The sequence below is a fragment of the Hylaeus volcanicus genome, chromosome 3 (genome assembly GCF_026283585.1).
Source record: "Hylaeus volcanicus isolate JK05 chromosome 3, UHH_iyHylVolc1.0_haploid, whole genome shotgun sequence".
Taxonomy (NCBI): Eukaryota; Metazoa; Arthropoda; class Insecta; order Hymenoptera; family Colletidae; genus Hylaeus; species Hylaeus volcanicus.
Genome location: NC_071978.1, coordinates 547,000 through 567,679, shown reverse-complemented (window position 1 = coordinate 567,679; position 20,680 = coordinate 547,000). Strand labels below are relative to the sequence as shown.

The 20,680-nt window shown below is 44.2% G+C and overlaps 1 protein-coding gene across 3 annotated transcripts; it reads right to left on the bottom strand.

The window, feature by feature from the left end:
* Window positions 1-219: 219 nt before the first annotated feature.
* LOC128874293 (protein N-terminal asparagine amidohydrolase) lies at window positions 220-20,008 on the bottom strand. 3 transcript variants are annotated; one of them, XM_054118891.1, is made up of 9 exons: window positions 19,412-20,008; window positions 15,050-15,222; window positions 11,698-11,809; window positions 3,894-4,081; window positions 3,466-3,531; window positions 3,202-3,384; window positions 2,894-3,102; window positions 2,650-2,811; window positions 220-2,571 (listed from the first exon to the last, which is right to left on the bottom strand). In XM_054118891.1, the coding sequence occupies exons 4-9, from the start codon at window positions 4,078-4,080 to the stop codon at window positions 2,446-2,448; spliced, it is 933 nt and encodes a 310-aa protein (XP_053974866.1). In that variant the 5' UTR covers window position 4,081; window positions 11,698-11,809; window positions 15,050-15,222; window positions 19,412-20,008; the 3' UTR covers window positions 220-2,445. The 3 variants fall into 3 exon arrangements, with proteins under 3 accessions (XP_053974866.1, XP_053974865.1, XP_053974867.1); XM_054118890.1 differs by lacking the exon at window positions 15,050-15,222; XM_054118892.1 differs by lacking the exons at window positions 11,698-11,809; window positions 15,050-15,222; window positions 19,412-20,008 and adding an exon at window positions 5,611-6,081.
* Window positions 20,009-20,680: the final 672 nt, after the last annotated feature.

The following is a 20,680-nucleotide window of genomic DNA, read 5'->3' as shown; positions in this document are numbered from 1 at the left end:
TCTTTACAAACATGATGTCCAGATTCTATTGCAAAATTTACCTTATGAGAGTTGATGTCGAATCAACTATCACTCCCAACGTTATCAATTCAGACAGGAATAAAACGTCAGGGCTATTAGCGGTGAAATTTAAAATGAAGTATGATGAAAATTACATGAAAATATGATGAAAATGATCAAGATCTCGGTGGGACATTTGCATGGGAACCAAGCACGCAATGGAATATTTTGTTTTATTGCTACCGCATAACCTGTATCTCTATGGCAAACTATGATATACTCAAATTTTAACGATATACATATTCATCTCAAAGTTCAAATAGTCGGGCTGAACATAGTTTGCCTTTGAGGTACAACAATGGAATTTCGAAACGAGCACGGAACATGCACTCACGGCAAAAATAAGATATATTTCTTCGTCGAACCAATCAAAAAAGTGCTACGAAAGTTTTTCGAACTATCGTTTATTGCATAAATATATATATCACCAAATAATGTTGTGAAAAGATCGTTTCCGCGTAACAAAAAAAAAAAAAAAACAGAGCGAAAGAGATCGAACGTAAAAGCGTGACAAGAAGAGAAAACAAACCGAGACGCAAGGTATAAAGTTGAAAGATTTTTAACTGCATCGTTATCACTCTGAAAAATTCTCGTAATGTAAGTACGAACGTGGTGTATGGTACACTCTTGAAGAAAATATTAAAGATCGCGATAATCTGTCATTGCAACAGTTTTCCTATTCAGGGTTTATAAACTTTCCTACCTTATCGACATCGGCGTCAACAAAGAGACTATCGATAACGTCATCGTTGTCATTACGATCGTCATGGATGCTTTTCGCTACTTATATAACACAGTAAATATATATATATATACCATTATACATATATATACTCTTTACCATTATTCCATACCGATATACGAAAAGCTATCCAATACCAATATCCACCTTAATGTAATTTTCACTCTTTTCTGTACACCGTACTTGTATTTAAAAAGCTCGCGATGCGCGATCCGTTTATAATAATAAAAACAACAATATATATACCTCTTCGATTTCTAGAAGATATTACTATAGATTAAATTGACTTTAGCTAGTTCGTATATCGCTAGAACAATGTAAAATGATGAATGTTTTACTTCCTTTGCACGACAATGTACTGTCTTCTATAGGTTAGAAACAGCCCAATTTCTTTATTTATTTCTTTTCCTCAACATTATGTATATTTCGATTAAAGTCGCTTCTACCAAAGCGTTCTCGTAACAGAGTTACACGGAGACAATAGAAAGCTCGAATTCCATTTTACATTGAAATAAAAAGGGCGCTTCATGCTTCTTGGAAACACTCCGATGTAACAGAAGAAGCTTCCTCTCTTTTCCCCGCAAGATTCGCGTGTGATCTTGAAATAATTATTTACATCGCTCCCTAATTTCTCTAACTTTCCTTTCTTTTATGGCAAGTACGGAATGTTCGTTGCTGCGCGAACTTCCCTAATCCAACTAGGAGAAGAAGAAAGAAACAAAAGACACATAATATCGCAGTTTTACGGATGACTTACTCATCGTTTGAAACAAATCTTGATCTCGAAGGAAACGTATCGAGGATCAATAACGATTCACATAAAATATATACTTTCGAACGAGCTGCGACGAGTACTCTGCAAACTATTCCTTTCAAAGTAAAAACAAACCCCGCGTTATATACATTGACAAAAATGACATTCGCGAACGCGTTAAGAACATCACGACAAAGTGAATATTCAACGATAAGAATACACAATTAACTCGAGACGTGTGATAACGCTCCTATCGACAATAAGACTCTTGCAATCGCAGCTCGCGTACGTAGTAGTAAAAAATATGTTAAAAGAGAAACGAAAAGGAAGTAGAGTCCGAAAATATAATAAAGTAAATGAAACTCAACAACCGCCGATTGCTAACCCTTAAATTACCGTTCCTAATATCGATCGTTCGCATATACTATTACTCTAACGATGATGGTTCGAACGCGTTTCTTCTCGTTGTTTTCAGACAATCGCGAATCGACAAAGGCATATGTTCTCGTCGTTGTTCCTCCTATCGTTAAATGAAACAACAACGACTTGGAACATGACGAAACACCTTTGCTCACCGAAACAGAACGAAAGTTTGGCGAAGAATTCGTAGACACGATAGATTGTGCGTGAATCGCTTCGTGCGATAGTAGTATCCACGCTTCGGGAATAATAAATACGTGATCCGAAAAAGACGCTTCACGAGCAATGGTGGATAAGATAAAATGCGAGACATGCGCGGAACCGTGGTACGTCCGCTTTATTACGGTGATTCTTCGTCGGCTCGCGATTCTATTTTTGGATTTTCTATCACCAGGGGAATTTCGCAAACTGCTTTTGTCTTTCCTCTTTACGCCAGTCCACAAGCGAAAGGACAGCCGAAATGCATTATTTAGTATCTTATAGGCTGCCAAACACCGGTGGCTTCGTCTCGACGATAGTAATGAGGTCTGTTATCTCGGAAGACGGTGACGGCCGGAAATTGATTGTCCTGTATGTACTTGAGCGTCGCCCGAACCTGGAACGATAAATTAATTCCCTTTCTACTATTTGATCTCGCGTAACCTAAACAATTCCAAGGACACGCGTACGTTACCTGCGACACAAAATGCGGGGGTTCCACCTCTGGGGAGGTCGAGAGGTGCTGCAGGATAAATTGATCGGATTGGGCTAACCAAAGATCGACTCCTCGGAGAGGATCGTAGTTGAACGGACCGATTCTGAGCAGTCCGAGGGTGCAGTCGTAAACGTCCAAGACCTGTATACGCAATGATAATACTTTTTGTATTTTTAGTATTCTAAAAAGATTAAGGATCGCTGCTTATGGGATCGATACACACCTGTTGACCACCAGTCAACTGTCTGGCGCCTCTTAGCGCCTGATCAGGACCTTTATCGGGGAAGGTAGCCGGAAAAATTTCCCCCGTTTTTACGTTCAACCCGATGCCGTAGATCACTGGCCAATGGATACCACCTCTTACGGTGGTGTTCAGCTCACCCACGCAACAAAGGGTCAGGTCGATCTCCACCGGTTGCTTGTGAAAGGCAGCTGTAAAAAAAAGAAAAACCGTATCGTCGATGTTCCTTGTTCTTTCTTCGCGTTGTCTTCGTTAAAGAACGTACGTGTCTCGATCAATCGAGAACTCACAGAGAATATTGCAGAAGAGTTCTTCGGAATAGTTCCTCGGATCGGAATAACCACCGACGAGTTGAAGCTCCAGACGACCCTCTGGGTATCCAAGAGCTAGCTCGGTTACCCTTTGGACCATCGCCGCGGCGGCTTCCTCTGTTCCAGCCCCGTCCAGATGAGCAAACGCCGCAGCCCCCGAACCTGCGCACATACACGTATGCTTATTTCATGTCAGAGATCATTAATCGCAGTTGCAGAACCTTATCCTAGGAGGATGCTCACCGGAATGCTTCACTACAACGATTATGCAGGTTGTCATATCGTCTGAGCCGATTATGCTTACATTTTCTGAAAAATAGAAGAACGGAAAGTCAGAAGATGATATAAATAGTCTAGGCTCGAAAAATAAAGAGTCAATTGGATCGTCGTTAATGGTAACGATTGTTTTTCGATTCCGAGATTTAGACTCTAGCAAAAGTATTGCGTCGATACTGCGATATGCATAGATAAATGCTAATACCGTTCAATATTTTATGCAAGAATGGACGAAGACGTAAGAACGCGTTCCGTCAACGTTACACTTATTATAATAACCAATACGAGCGAGTGGACGTATTAAAATACGGAAACACACTGTTCCTCTCTTTTGATCGTTTATGTTCAGGTTAAGACATGGATACGTATACGTGGATACGTATGTATCTACTTACTGTCGTGTGGCAAGGTAGCGGCCATTTCTCGTTGTTGGACGTAAAGAAGACCCATCGGGCCGACCAACTTGGCTGGCATCGAGTGAAGTTGGGCAGCGGTCTCACGATATATCGGATGAGCCGCGTACAAGGACCTGCTGTCCGTCGGAATGTCCTCCTGCAGGACCCCGTTCACCACCAGCACCATCCTGCCCACCAGAACAAACAAACAAACGCCTCGATCGGTACGCTGAACCTCCAATTTCGAATTTACGCGAGATTCGATTCGTTCCGACTGCAATAATAAGTCGTTCGTATCGTGGATCGTGGAAAGCAATGATGCGATAAGCCCAGCTTCGCAGACCGCGATAAAAGCCGATATTACGCCAGCTCATCTTGTAACGACGACGATACTTGGCAAGGTTCGCGAAAATAAATGTTTAACGATTTGGTAGTCAAGGGTTAAGAAATCGATGGTTCGAGGACAGACGGACGTGGAACTTTCGACGAGGTAGAGCGGCGTTTTCACGGTCGAATATTCGAATCGGTGTTTATCTGAACGCACGATCTACGAGGCGTTATGACAAAGCCGATTACAGGATCGAAAGATCGAAGATCAGCGACAGGCATTGTTGGCACTCGGACTCGGACTCGGTCGCGTTGCGTTGCGTTAATCGCATTAACAATAAAACCTCGGGACAACCGTGGCATTCGGTCGTCGGACGGGCAGCTAGCCTCTACTCCGACTTACCCCAAAGGTTAAGGTCATTTGCCTCGAACGACGTTCCGCATTTAACCTTTCGTTTGTTTAACGAGATTACCCGGACAAACAGAGAAAAGAAACTAGCTTCATTGGGAGTCGCCATCACCTACCCCAACCCTTCCACGAGCTTCCACCATTTCCTACAGACTCCCTTCGCGATCTGAATTTTCTAACACCCTATTTTCCCTTGAAAGGAGAAACCATTGCGCAACGAAGGGTTAACTCACAAAACCTAACGTAAATTCGGACAAAAAACAAACAGAGAACAAATGAAGACGATCAAGAGAAAGATGAAAGATCGGTTTATCGTGTTTTTTTAGCACCGCGCGTAGATAAAGCAAAATCGTTCGAGCTTGCGCGAAACCAATTACCGTCGTAACCGACCCGTGGCTTTCCAAGATCTCGAAAACACTCCGAACAAGTGTTTGGAGCACGTTGTTAAGTTTTCGGCAAAGATTCCGTCCGCTGTTCCGCGACGTCGCTGCTCGCGAGATTTAAAATAGATCTTTCGAGCCGAAACCAGATGTCCCGTGTCTGCATTCTGTGAATGTAAAAACGCGAGATCGCGAAAGGATCGTCGTTCTCAGCTGCCATCGAAAAGAGTGCTCGCGTACACAGGAAAATAATTTCTGTACGAGAAACGATATACATCGTACACCAAATCTGTCGTATGCTCTTGTTTACCGTAACTTTATTATTCTCGAACGACGCTCATAAAACTAGTATGTATGTATAATGGACGAAGAGGGAATTACCGGATATAGCAAACTGGCACGTGCACAGTAAAAATGATTAAACGAGTATAAAACAAACATAGATAATAGTAAGAAAAACAGGAAAACTATGTTTTCTGCACGAGTCGAGCGCATACTGCGAGATGCTCGCGATAGTTTGCATTTTTACGGCAGAGTTTAACGCGTTCAAGTACTAAACGAATTTTCTATGTTCTCGATTATTTCCATTTGCGCGGCTCACCTTGCGTGATGAGGATGTAATCTCCTCGACAGATGTAACTTTTATCGACGAAAACGCAGCTATTCGAATGAAAACGTTCAAGATTTTCTTTATAGTTGTTCACACTGAAAGTCGTTAACAGGAAAGTAACCTACACGCGTATATCACAGTTTGCGAACTAGAAAAAGTCAAACATGGCGGACGATGTCGAGCGTGATTCACTGTACATATTTTTATAGGAGGGATCGAGAGTAGCATGGCGCCGGTTGTCTCGTGCAAGAGTTTGACTCGCCGTTGACGCGATCGTTCATAGTGTACTATGTTCCAAAGTTCCAAAAGCACAGAGAGGATAGTCGAGGAAGAGTCCATAAAAATTCGTTGCACAGTATCCCAGGAAGCTCGCTAGCGCGCGAGTCTGCGAGGAGATCGAGGAATCGCGAGTCGATCGAGGACGTCCAAGCGAAACGTCGCTGGATCCGTCATCGGGGCGCGACTACGACTAAAACATTCACGACATCGTTTCATTCAAACGTCGCCGTGGTCGCCTCGACTCATTAACAAATCGCGCTAATTATGGCTTCTGTTATCGGTCAAAATGCCGATTGGTCGATCGACGCGATCCGCGCTCCGGTAGTGGGATGGGTTAAAATCCAGCCGGGACCAATCGAAGCGGGTGGTACCGATCAGATATCGAACCGCCACTACCACCACCACCATGAACGAGAAAATAACATGTTTGCTTCGCATCGAACGCTCTCCCGACGGGGTCTTTGAAATCGAAATCTCCCCTGCGGTATACAATTCCTCCTTTTTGTTCGGCCCAGCGCTGTTTCGATCGTTTTCCGAACGAAACGGCGCCCGATACACTCTGTATTATTCTTTATAATCGAGTCGATTACTTACAACAGTTGCAACGCAACTGGACAACAAGTTTACACCTTTTGCAGATTGGTCTTCCATCAAGCATCGCGTTACCTGGAGGCACTAGAGGACAACGACTTTCTCCCAAGTCCTCGAACGATCTTGTTCCGTTTCGTGAACATGAAAACGGAAACGACGCGCCGATGAAAGGGACACTTTCGTCTCGCTTAGGTATCGTTACGAGCACGGGCCAGTATTTATTCCCACGAGATCCACGATCGTATCGAGTTTATCGCGAGTCAAAAATCTTGCATGGGATTAAACGGAAAAAGAAAGGAGAAGAAGCGTGAACGGGCGATAAGATCGGAATAGAGAAGCGTTCAGGCAACGTGCGATTACGTAAACCATATTTTAACGACCTTTATCTCGATCGATGCGTGCAAACGCTACGATACGCGCAAGAGGGAGAGATCCTTCCTATCGAAGGGGAAAATCTGTTTCTTTCCGTTGCGCCTTTCGACGAACCACGTGCTACAACCTCGATGAAAAATACGATATTGGGGCCGGTTTCCAGAATACGTTAAATCTAATTAATGGCTAGCTACTAATCTTCCTGGGTAGAAAAAGTGTCGACGAAGAAGAGAGAAAGGAACCTGACGATATCGTGAAGCTTGGTCGATCTTTCGCAGGAAAGGACTCGCTAACTCGGAGGACTTTGTCAGAAATTCCCATGACGCGCGGAAAATTAGAACCATGCCGACGGTAAGATTATACGGCACGGTCCGTATAGCCATTGTTACCAACGAAAATTACACTCTTCAAAATCCATTGTACCAGATTGCCGGTCGCGGCACATTTTCTTCATCGTCCTCCTACACCCTTTCATCCTCCTCTTCCTTACTCCCTCGTTCGTTTCTTTCGTCGTTTACCGACCAACCGGGAGACGTCTAGACGCTTTGTTCCGATCGAGTTATAAATTTCTACACGAACCAAACTAGTACAGTCCCTCGACGACTCCTTCGACTGAAGTCGAAGATCCGTCACGGTGCACGTGTTCGTTTATTTATTCATTCATCCTCGAATATCATAGTCGCGTTCAACCTCGTCTTCTCCACAGAAACGTGGCGTTTACCAGCATTCCCGAAGTCGTACCGGAATCGTTTCAACCAAACTGTATCTCTCGATTTCAGCACCGTGAATCGTCGTTATCGCTGCTCCAGATACTCGTACGACGATATTTATGTTCGCGGTGCTATCTCGACAACCGGTTGTTTTTTCAATCCTGTATCCTCGTAGCGTTGCACGCGTGTATACACGGTCATTATCTTCGTTGATGAAATAAAATGCAAACGTAACGTTTTTCTTGTTTCCAGTGACGATCGTCCAAGTAATTTTGTCCAATCCAAATCCAACGAAACGTACGTATGTATGTTTATCGGTGAATGTACTTGGGACATTCGCTGGGCACACAAGACGATCAGAAAAAATGTCACGAAGAGGAATTCCCTGGGTAGGATCGTAACGGGCAGGCGGACTGACGGACACGGAGTTCCAAGTCTCGGGCAGCGTGCACATAGCCTCTTAGAAAGGCCGATAATTAAGGTAATGGCTACTTTTCAAGTGGATTTCCGTGTGGCTCGATCCTCGCATCCAGCCGAGCCAGCCTCTCCGCCGATTATGGTCACGAAGGGCCTCGACGTTTTGCTCGTTTCTAGCCTGGGCCCTTCTCTCCGTCGTCTTTCCCTCTCCTTCTGTTTCGATTCAACCGCTGCCTTTCCCCTTGTCCTCCAAACGATAATTGTATATAGCTCAACTTGGCTCTCGATCGCTATCACGATAATTCCGACGGTGGAAAGAGTCGCGAGCACGCGTCTTTTCTTTTCGATACAGATTTTTCGGTCAAAGGCAGTCCCTTTCTTCCTCTCTTTCTCTCAAGAGGGTGAAACAAGAGGGTGTTAACATTGGTCAAAGTCGACGCGGAACGGTGAAGCGATGTTCCTTATTAGCAAAAGAAAAGAGTCGACGGCAGAGAGAGACGCGACGATCGTGAATGCAAGCCACGACTAACGGCCACTTTCGATCGAAACCTTTCTTATCCGCGATCCTTGGTCTTTTTGAAGCTATAATTTAGAAACGGCATACCGTAGACCTCTTATCCGCTTCTCCGCCCTTTTCCTTTCTTTCTGTACCGATTACTCGCAGAATGCACGCCAACCACGTAGTCACACTCGTGCCGCGTTACTCGTACACGTACGTACACGTATGCGTATATATGAGCGCGTAATTACACAGCCGAGATGCGGCGGCGCAGTTATTTATTTAAGCGTGCAAAAGGGCCGTAGCCATTAACGGGTGCCTTTCCTCGAATCACCCTCTTCTTCGCGGCCGCACGGTATTCTAATGGCCGGTGATTCTACCGAGAATCTCGAAGACCGCCTAAGCTTTACCACCACCGACACCAGAAATTTTCTTCCCGATATTTTCCTTCGAGTCTCTTCTACCGACGACTCCGTAGGCGCTCGATTCGCATTTGATTAAACATTTAGACCAACGACGGCGAACCCGCGGCCTTTCGAGGTGTTCGACGCGACCTATTCGTATATTTCGTTAATTAGCTATCCTCTTCGTTTTCCAAACATTCGCGAACGACGTGTACTTTAATTCATTGAAATTGGAATGTCGTTACTTTTGAAACTGTATTCGTTACACTACAGCAGAGAGCTGAAGCATGCTCCGGTTTCTAGAGTCACCCCAGCTAATTGTGCGAAGCGGGGGAAAAACCCCGTTCAAAGTGTAATCGTATCGCGGTTACGCGCGACGTGTCGAGATTTGTACACTAGTTCAACGATTAATTATCCGACGTAATTAAATGCCTAATCACCATCATCCTCGTCGTCGTTAGATACGGATCTCCGTTGGCTAATCGGTCCTCGAAGACCAAGATAACGATCCGTGGGTCGCTCCTGATTGCTACGCGCGTAAATTCCGGCTTCCAGCTGTATTTACTGTTTCAACTAATACGTTGAATATAAACGTTCAATTAATAGCTGTCGTTGTTGCTCCATGTTGCAAGTGGAGACGATAGCAAGAGCCGTAGGGTAGGCAAAGATACTCTCGGTTCATTTCGCGTTATGGGAAAAGCCTCTTCGCCAGTCTTTCGTCGATTTCTCACGAATAGCCGGTCCGAGAGAACCTATAGTCCTATAGTCTGCAAAGAAAGTCACCGGGGACGATAAAAAAGAATCGTCGGTGTGGTAATTACCTAGCTGGGAGAGCGTGTATTCGAGTCCGGCGAGTGTGGATACGGAGTCGCAAGACGCGAGTGGAAAATTTCACGCCGTCTACTCGATCACGCTTGTCACGAGGGAAATGATAAATTGTTATTACCAGCGGAGGATTGTTTACGCGGAATAAGGAGGAAGCAAAAGGAGAAATCGAGGAACGGAATCGAATCGTTTCGATAACGACACGTCGGGAAAGAGGTCGACGTCATTCGACTAGACGTTTTATCTCTGCCAGAATGGAATCGCGATCGTGCCGATGCACCGTTGAAATCGTTAACGTTTAGGATCGTTATTGTTTTCCTTTGACTCGTGTCGTAGCCTCTATGTTAACGCATTACGTGCCAGAGACGTAGGTGGAATCGTTTCACAAATCGGGAAGGTGAATCGACGAGGGCTGGGAATAACGAGAAGCACAGTGCTCGCGTCTCCAGATTACCGGAAACGCCGAATAACTCAACCGAGCGTCATAAAATGAAAGAACAATCGACAATAATGCCTTTATTCGTCCGAGCTGACTTCGACCAGGTTCTTTTTTGCAGCACGCGTATTCTGGAATCGTCAATAGGCCCCTGTCTCTTTTCGTTCATTCATCGACCGACCTTCTGGTTCGATGATACCGCAAAAATATCGCGTAGCGATTGCAAATTTAACGATTTTTCAATTCACCATCATCGTCACGTTTCGAAGCACCAATTCTTTTGGCACCAACTATACACGAGTTTATTATACCGACAATTCGTCCACGGCGGGTTCAAATTCTCGTTAAACGTACATAATCCAAGATAGCGAGAATTTATCGAAAAGGTTATCGGTGAAAAACGAGCAAAGGACGTTCCAACGTAACGATCCGTCTGTTTTTTTTATCTAACGAAAACGTGACGCGCGCCTAGAAACTCCAAGCTCGACTTTTTCCCCGGAGACCGCAAGGATCTTGGACGGATAAACGGTCGAATCATTCCATTAGATAAGATTAGTCGGAGAAACGGAGTGTGGGCATTCCGAGGACGAGGGAAAAACTAGGGATCACGCTGGATCCATTATTATCGGTCGAGACAAATTTGCCACGTTCCCTGGACGACGCGACCGATGAAAGTCAACCAATGTCGCGCCAGATATGGCAAGGCTTGCGAAGGATAAACAAAACGAAAACTCTCCACGTATCTCAAAGTGAAAGTGGGATCTGCTGTTTTTATACTGTTACTGAGATTTGCCTTCGACGACTCTTAGACAATGTATTAAGAATCTTAACAAGTAACGAGTACGCTAGCATTCGTTTAAAAATATGTAAGAAAGAACGAACAAGCACGTGCAGGAGGAAGAGAAACGTTTAAGAAGTAGCGAACCGAATCTCTGCCGAAGATCGATTTCGGTTTTCATGCTCAAAGAGGGTAGCCCGTCGTAGAGCCGAGGTTGCGACTGGGACCGGTGCCGAGGCTATTAAATTTATGGCTTTTCCCTCGTAGAAGCGGAAGGGAGACGATAACGTGCATAATAAGCGCAGTCAGATAACGGGTGACGCATAAGTTACTGCAGTCCGATAAACGGTGACCATACATATCGCGAAGGGCTTACCGATGTTCGCCGTTCGGAACTTATGAGCCACACCAACTCCTTCGGACAACGAAACTTGGAGCGTGCATGCTTCGACGCACCGATACGATGTCTCCATTTTACGAGTTTCTAGCACGCGTTCGGGGAAGAGCGAATTTATACGTTTTCCTCGAATTCAAAGACAATATTCGAAGAATTACATTCGTGAGAGGAACCAAGGCGTATGAGTAAAAATACCGCAAAGAAAATTAGTGAAATATTGGTACGCACCTAGGTCAAGGGCGAAGGAAACACATTTTATAAAAGACGGAACAAACAGAGTGGAACTAGGTCAAGGGCGAAGGAAACACATTTTATAAAAGACGGAACAAACTATCGTCGAATATCGAGGAATCAAAGGGGTGTAACTCACCTTGCGTCTCTCTGAATTTCTCTTCAGGCCAATTGACACGTTCCCGCCGCCATTTTCGAACAATTCCTCCACGCGTGATTCACCTCCTCTCGTTCAAGTTTCCGTGAACTTCCTGCAACAAGAAACCCGCGAGGAAACATTAGAGCGAACTAAAAAAGAATTCGATAGTCGACGCCTGTTTCCGTTGGCGAAACCTGGTCTTTTACGTTTGTTAAAATACTCTAAACTTTTTATAATTCGCTCGTTTACGGGATAACGTTTGAACAAGGCGCAGCTGGCTTATGCGTCGACAGGTGGATAAAAATCTCTAAAAGGATGCGATAAACCCCCTAACTTTAAATGTTTTCCGATGCTCAACGGTGAATAAATGTGTCAGCACAAGTTGTATTCCTTAAACTTTACGTAAAAAAAAAATGCAGTAATTCCTAGAGCAATCGCCATCGTAACGAGGATTCCCCCTCGAGCGCGTTTCTTTATCGTTTTGCTCGCCACTTTCGCGGAAAAGTTCTCTCGCTTCGAATGTGTGGGATCGCAGAGCTAACGGTAAGTTGCACGCTTGTAAGTCTAACGATATTACGAGTTCGCGTCCAAGGAGTTCCAAGACGAGCGAGGCAAACGCGCAGCTGCCTGTAGATGCTATTGAAAAGCTGCGATTTGTTGCTTATATAAATAAAATAAACGAGAAATACGCGTCCAATACTCCCATGTATTCGATTGCTCTACGCAAATCGAAATCGTGTCTTTTAAATGTTTCCTGTTATCCACGAAGGAAGCTCGAAAATTCATTGGAGCGGCCAATCGCTATCGGATATCACGGGACGTTATATTCGTCATTTTATGTCCTGTCCACACCGTTGGAAGCCGCACCTGGCTATCCTCGATTCCTCCTAAATTCTTCCTCCCACCTTCCACGCGACGACTTCGAAAAAACAAATATACCGCGTGCTTCCATGTAAAGTAACTACACAACCGGTAAACTGGATTTGCATACAGTGGCCCTGCGAGCCTGCAACCGTCCGGATCTTTACATATTTATGCGCTACGACTTCCTTCGATTGTTTATAAACGTACTCGCGCATTGGTTCGTCGACGCGACGATCATGCATTTTTTCCCTACCTCGACGCGTATATTGTACGATCGGAGTGGCAGTCGAGGTTTCATTATCTTATTGAAAATTGTTGGTCGATTCGTTTAACCCTTTCCTCGTCTTTTCCGACCAAGGCCAGGGGAACGAAATATGTTCGCGTTCGACTGGCAACGGAAGAAACGAGGAGACGACCAACGGTAGTTGTAAATTATTCGAAAGACAATTTTCCCTAGGAAACGCCGCGGGTACGAACGATAGTGGCAATAATCGCGAAATCGCGTAGCCTGCCGAAGGGATCAACTCTTCTCATACATGTACAATAAGCAGGAGGGCACGTGTACGGTATAGGTAAGAAGGAATACGAATAGGACGCGGACACGAGCACACAAGCGTGCACATATACGACGAGCTAGTCCGCATTCCACGAGTGGAACAACCGGTACACGGTCCAGTGGCTCTCAAGTTGCGACTCTCGAGAGATGCATTCGAACGAGATGGAATCGTTATGCAACACAGGAGACGAGTCAGTGGCCCGCTCGATTCGCGGAAGATGAGCTGTCCTTCCGGGTCTCCTTTCTTCCTCTCTCACTCCTCTTCTACTTTACTTTTTCTCTCACTCTCCCCCTACCCCCTTTACTCTTTTCTTTCGCTTCGCCACTTTCGCGCGCGCGCGTGTCCACATCGCTGCCTTCGAAATCGAAAGTCCGTGGGCAAAGAGCGGAAAAAAAAACTGTAAACAGTCCAAGCAAAACTGGGATGAGCGTAACTCTTATCTCGAGACAAATTTCGTATAACATTGATTACAGTAATTGAATCAAAGTATTATATTTATATTGCTATTTATAGGAAGGTGCATCCAAAGTGCATGGACTTGCATTTTTAGAGTCGAGGAAAGGACTTTGTATCACTTCCAACGTTATCCTGAGATTTCAGTGTTTACGAAACATTGCGACCGGCCGAACTGGAAATACTCATGCTCCAATCTTGCCCAATACACCTCGTTTTTGTATAAAGTTATACAGACCATTGCACAGGATAGAAGAAATCATTGAATGCTCACCAAGCACTGCTCAGTATCCTCGAGCGAATTTTTTTTGCTTTCCCAGCTGATACCAAACAGTAAACACAGCAGCGTCGTGCTACGGGTTCTATTTACGGTGCATTGTAAATCGAATTTTCGCAACGTATCTGCATGCAAGTTTGTGAACGGTTGGCTGTAAAAGCGCATATCAACGAGGATCCAAAAGGGACAACGTTGCGGCAACTTCGTCCTAATTCTCAGCTCCATAAACCTCTTCGAGAGGAAACTATTTCGAGAACACCGAGTGCATCTAAATTTCTGGCATCGTGCTTCGGGCTATGCTTGAACCTGAGTTTCTGATTTATGTGGGCCCCAAGGGGAGTCCAGTTGCCAGGCCTCAACACACCTTCCACCTTCGAGCAATACACCCCGCGCACGACACGCTATTCGCGTCCGTGTGAGTGCGGCGGCCGCGATTCCGCATCGATACGTATACGCGGAAGATGCATTATCCTATTAGGTGTGCGTATACATATATCTAAAACGCATCTCGGTACGTACGTAAACGGAGAGATACACGTACAACGGTGCGAGTGCATTTACCTATGCGAGTGCTACAGTAATGCGTTAACGGAACACATGGGAAACCTTCGGGAACGAGATGATGCTGTAACGTTACAGAACAAACCACAAGAAAAGAAGTATTTTTTCAGACTAACGATCGAGTAAATCGAAAAAATATCGTTCGTTTCATAACGATATCGAAAGTATCGAAATCCAGACCTCCACAGGGTTGCGCGTGGTTAATAAATAATATTTATCTGGGAGTTTAATGGACCGTTAAAATATCATCGTTAGTGTATCGGTAGAAAATAAAATAAATTTCACAGACTACGCGGACGAAAGCCGTAGAAGGAATTTATAGGTGAATTTTGAGAAAAAAATTGAAAAACAATTCATTTATGCATGAATCGATGGTCAAGTAACTTCAACGAGAGAGTTGAACGAGAGGAAAGGAAACAGAACGATCCAGAAACCACTCCTGTAAAGAAGAAGCTGATTCGCGTATAAAATTGAAACGTTACGGAAAATGATGGCGTATCGTTGGCTGGCAAGTAGCTATCGCAGGTGAGCTAGCGGGAGAGCAAAAGGTTAACACCCTCTACTAGCCTTAAGAGCGTCTTAACTCAGTTAAATCCGTGACTTAAGAGAGTTCGTAGCGCCGAGAGAAGCATATACATACACCGACCATCGGCCCCTCGTCCTGCTCCTCCTACTCATCCTTCGTTTCGCCTCTTTCCATTCGTTAAGGAACCCTTCGAAAGGATTCGAGATCCAGGCGATCGAATCCAGATTCTTTTATCTCGCTTTTCGATCACGCCCGTATCATGTGCGCGTATCGCTCGAACGTGGCCTCTGGAAACAAAATCGGAGCGAAGCAAAATTAGAACCAAGTAAAATCTTTTCTAGACGAAGATGGATCTCTTTCTAACCCTTCGCGATCCAGATCTTCCAATATCGTTACATTTTTAGGACCACGGCTGGCTAAGGGGGGCTAATGGTTCTGCCATGTAGATAATCTTGAGCACGAGTGTTGTCTAGGAACTTGTACATTCTACGTGTACAATGTTGATTGCAGTATCGTCGTAGATCTCGAGATTTAGTTGTTACTCTACCCGAGGTGCAATTATTACTCACGGTTGGCCAACTTTACCTGTCGATCATCCGTAACGATAGCGCAATGATTCACGATGCAGCGCGAGTACAATTTCCAGCACGTTTCCACGAAGACGTGGAGAAACGTGCATGAATTTTCTCTTCCCTTTCCCCTCGCTCGAAAAACGCTAACTTGCAAGCTTCATCGATAATTAAATACGTGATTTATTAAAAAGTCGATAACGATTGGTCGTCATGTTCCAGGAAACCTCGAAAGATGGAAATCAAACGCGTGAGAAACTCGCAGTCGGTGTGGCTGACGAACATGGGAATATATTATACCTAGCTATCGGTTATAATTCCATAGTATGGCTCGCTTAAGTACCTTCCGACTAAAGTCCGCGGCCACGTGAAAGTATACATGTATATATATTCGTGTACACTCGGATGCGCGACTAGCCGCGTAAGGTGTTCGATCTAAACTTCCTGCGACCTGATATTTAATAACGTTTCTTTTCGAGATCGACGTTTCGATGGGACACGAACGATCGAATGCTGTCCACGAAAATTTGAATAGCAAACGGATTAAATGGATACAGTGATTGAAAACCAATCCGCGAATTCGAGAAACTCCAAGAGGTGGCGCGAACGAGAGAAAACGATAGAAAAAGGAGCAGCGTGGCGCGAAAAAGAAAAATTAAAGGGAAGAAGAAGCAGAGAAACGAAGAAAAAAAAAAACGTGCGAGCGAGTAAGGATCTCGCGTGCAAATACATGCAAAGATGGCTCGGTGGTTGCGGGGCGAGACGTGCCCGTGTCTGTGGGCAAGCGAGCTCGTGTGCGCGCGTGCGCGTGTATTTAAATGCACGTACACGTGGTACAACAAAACGCGCGATACCGTGCACACGTAGGCAAGATACAAGAACGAGGCTCCAGGCGCGGTCAGATTAATGAAACTCATGCGAACAGTGACTCTCAATCCTTGACGGATTCCGGAAATTAAAGTTTCGTCAACAACGAATTCGAGTTTCGAGCTAATTAATTCGTCGCTGCAGAGGTTGAGCGCGTAAATCGCGCGATACAGATATCAAGAAGATACACTTTCCTCGCGGTTGAGTCGACACTGTTCTAAACCTGTAGCGGACAGTTTCGTTCGATACCGAACGCATCCTATTTCAAGAGGGTTTCTTGCCTAACATAAATTCGCCGTTAATTCCGACCATGCCGAGATTCCATGATACGAGCTTAATTAACGGAGGAGCGGCGCTAATCCTTCGAGCGATGGCTATCGTTTGTTAACGCTGGCTAGAAGAAGCGCGGCCGTTGCGTTTAACAGAAAAACGAGTAACCAATTAAAGGGATCCGATCGATTGCGAACAAGTGAATTCTTTTCTTATCCGAATACTTCACTTGTGCAATCACCGATCGTTCTTTCGATACGTGTGTAAATATCACGGATGAAACTTGTACAAAAATCACATGCGATCGTGACGCAGCGAGACAGAGATAGCGTACTTCAAGTTCAACTCTTCGACACACACCCACCGGTTCAAGAACCGCTTGCGTGGCTTTTATTTATACGTCAGGTAGGATAAAAATAGAAATCAACGTGGAATTAATCGACATTCTTATTAGTCGGCGTACACGCTGCAGCCGATCATAGTTTTACAAGGTGTGCGTAACGCACGCGTTTCGTGTCTCCTCTCGCAAGTGGCAACGAGGATGCGAAGCATCGTCCCATAAATTAACGAAGATATGCTGGAATCTTGCAAAGAGGTAGTTTCTTTTCCATCGGTGATAACTCATTCGCGTACGTGTACGTGTTATTTGGCGATAGGAGACACGGTCGAAAATGTTTACGAGCGATGAAAAGAAACTATTCTTGGAAGGGATACCGATGTAAATACAGTGTAGTGTGACGGTATTGAAAGATCGGGGTCGTTAGTTCCAAGAATGGGATATAATAGGATTAAGGCCGGTGAGCCAAGTTTTGTTTACACAGCTGTCGTCCGCTCGAGTCGAAGAAACATAAACAGTGGTAGGAGTGATTTCTGCGAATTAATGCGAAACTTAATACGATGCGGGCAATAAGAATCGAGTAATGGACCAGCGACAATTAGCAAAGCAAACTGTACCGCGGAATAAGTTGAGATGAGGAAAAAGTAAATTACGGAAGTACGTGTTCGAGCATAGAATCGATCCGACGATCGTTAATTAATTGTCAAATTAACGGAAGTTATGGCTCCTCGAGTACGACTAAAAGGAGCCAGGTCCGTTAAGCTCGCGCTGTTGGTACCTGCTGCATGCGTACATTCCTGCCACCGAGATTTATTGTGAACTCGTCGATGGCACATGGGAGCATTACCAAGTCGTCGCGGCACGTTAGATTTATTTAATCGTTGCTTTTTATTTTCTTAGCCACAGGGAGGCTAGCTATACATTCGATGAAGTTTATCTCTTCCCTTGTACGCTATTCCCGATCGGTGTACTTATTCTTCTACTATCGGGAATTGAAGTACTTTTTTTTAAAAGATTAAGGATCTTCTCTTGACCTCCTGTGGATTACAATTACAATACGCATTTTCAAAACTACGTATTCCTGATACTTTGTTGACCATGATTCGTGTACTCGCAGGTAATTGATTGGCGCGCTTACTAATTACGCTTGTGCTACACTTATACATATGCAGAGAACGGAGAATAAGTGAACGTTCATTTATTGTGGTCATCCACGCGCATATTGTCACCTGACGTGCAGCGTGATGTTGCTTTTTTTTTTAAACAAGCATCGCACGCAAATGATTCTTTCGTCAGAACATGTAACGTAATTTGCGCGATCTACGCCATCGGTTCTTGCAGTCGATTATTCTAATTTAAATACAAACACGATTTCCTACGCTCGATATCCTTCACTTCCGGAATGCGAGTTACGATCAGTCGTATCGAATTAGAGTTTGCATTGGAGCAGAAAGTGTCCAGCTGCGTCGAATAAAGGGTGAATGAAGATAAAGCATAATATGTACAGACGAACAGAAAAGGAGCGATCGGTGAATAATTTCGTGTCGATGAAGGAACACACGTTGCATATTCAAGTAGCGTTACAGTCAGGAAAGACGACGGGTGGGGACGCAACGCGTCGCGACGAGAGTACCCTTTACGTACTCCGGATTGGATCATACGCTTCACCGTCCACAAATTGTGCGAGTTGTATGTACACACAACGGCGCGACTTTGCTCCTGTTTTGCGCACGTGTGCGTACAGTATTTTCCTTGAGGTTAGTCGCGTGTCACAGGCTTTGCATACTTTTTACGACCGCGGAATAAAACATGCGAATGTAACTCGGAACGTTAACGCTCTTCCCTTAACTTGTAAACAGAAACTAGCGAGCAGTATCAAGGGCAGAAGATTCAGACAATTTTCGTATTTTCCTAACATATATGTACATTGTTTACGGCTAAATTGAATAAATGGTTCTCTAGGTGAAACTTCTAAATAAAGAGTGGAACATCCATCTAAAGAATTTCACGTGTATCAGGGGTAAACGGTGAGCGTAAATAAATTTCATCGAATCTTGGCAAATTTTGCAGGTCCGTGAAAGCAAAATTAATAACAAACGACATAACTTTACGTAAGCGCGTCTAATTGCAATTTACAACAGTTTTTTCAGAGACAGATACTCACACGACGTTCTTCCAAAGTCCAAACTAAGTAAAAAATAAATACGGATAATTTGATTTACAATCTCTTTCTTTAATGTATTACGAAATACGTACGTACGAATAAACGACATCTGTCGCTAAACTAACCTAAATCTCGATATCGGTTTCAAATATTCGCGCAATATAGATCGAGTGGTTCTATACTCCCGCCTAAATATCGGCGCTTCGTGAAAAATGATTGACAACCATTCGATATGTCAACGTGACACTGTATGAAAGTAAAACACTTACCAGTGTCGTCGAGTAGATCGTTGATGTAGACAAGTTCAATTTTGCCGGCAAAAAGATGCTGCGTCGATTGTTGAACCTGACGAAAGGAGCCAGCCGTCGTAAAATCGTAGTTATGCAACACGCAACTGGTGGCACACACACGATACGGTCGAACGACAACAAAACGTCAACAATGAGAGAGCGTCGTCAGCCGACCACGTCCTCGTTTCGACGTTGTCGTCCACGTAAGAGAACACACGGTATTATCGAGCGTACGGTTACGAATCCGAGAGAGAGACAAAGAAAAATTGAAAGGAAGACGCGAACAAGCGGAAAAGAAAAACGTTCGAGACAGATAGAGAAGACGTGATCCTGGTAGGCGCGTCACTCACGAACCACGAACCACGAACCACGCTTTCACAGTCGAGAGAGCGAGAGGGAGAGAGTAGGACGATCCGAGTGACAGCTGAGCAAAAATTCAACAAGATCGGATAGACCGCAGCGGTCACGCTCCCTCGTTACACTCGCTCGTACTGTCCGTGCCGTCCGTACCGTTCGCACTGCCAGTCGTGTCTGCACTTTACCTCGTACGAACCCACTTCGTACGTTTCCGTCGCTGCTCGGCTCTCACGGTAACATGGCGTCGTTCCACGCTTCGAAGCCATCGTTCCCTTCTCAAAAATTATTAATATTTAAACATTCGATATATATATCAACAAAATATGGAAAATTTTCGTCGTTTATCGATACGGGAAACAAGATTATCTTTCAAACAAATAATAAACATTGACTATTTTTCTTTGATAACTTATTGAACATCTTATTTTATCGCGAACGGTAATTGTTTTTTTCGATTCGAGAGAAAAGTACGAATAAATATTAGATTTCGAGACTGAGACTCCTAACGAAAAGCATTCGATCGATATTTTATTCGTTCCTCTTGATTTGTTATTTGAATAACTTTTTTTTTTTTGAATAACGAGCAAATTCATTCATTACGTAAATGAGAAAACAATCCTTTATGCATGTGTTTGTATCTACATAATGAACAAATATTTATTCGAAGAAAAGGTTTATCTAGATAAAGAAACTTCTGCTAGATACGCGTATGTCCAACTATGTTTAAAAAAAGTCACTCACAACTTTTCCACTCGAGTAACTGGTTAGAAATTTTGTAGGATAATGCGACGAATATAAATAGACAAATGATATAATGCATACATATACACAGATTCGTAAGAAGTGTTGTTACAGTACTACCATCTGGAGAGAATTGACAAAAGCTTCGAT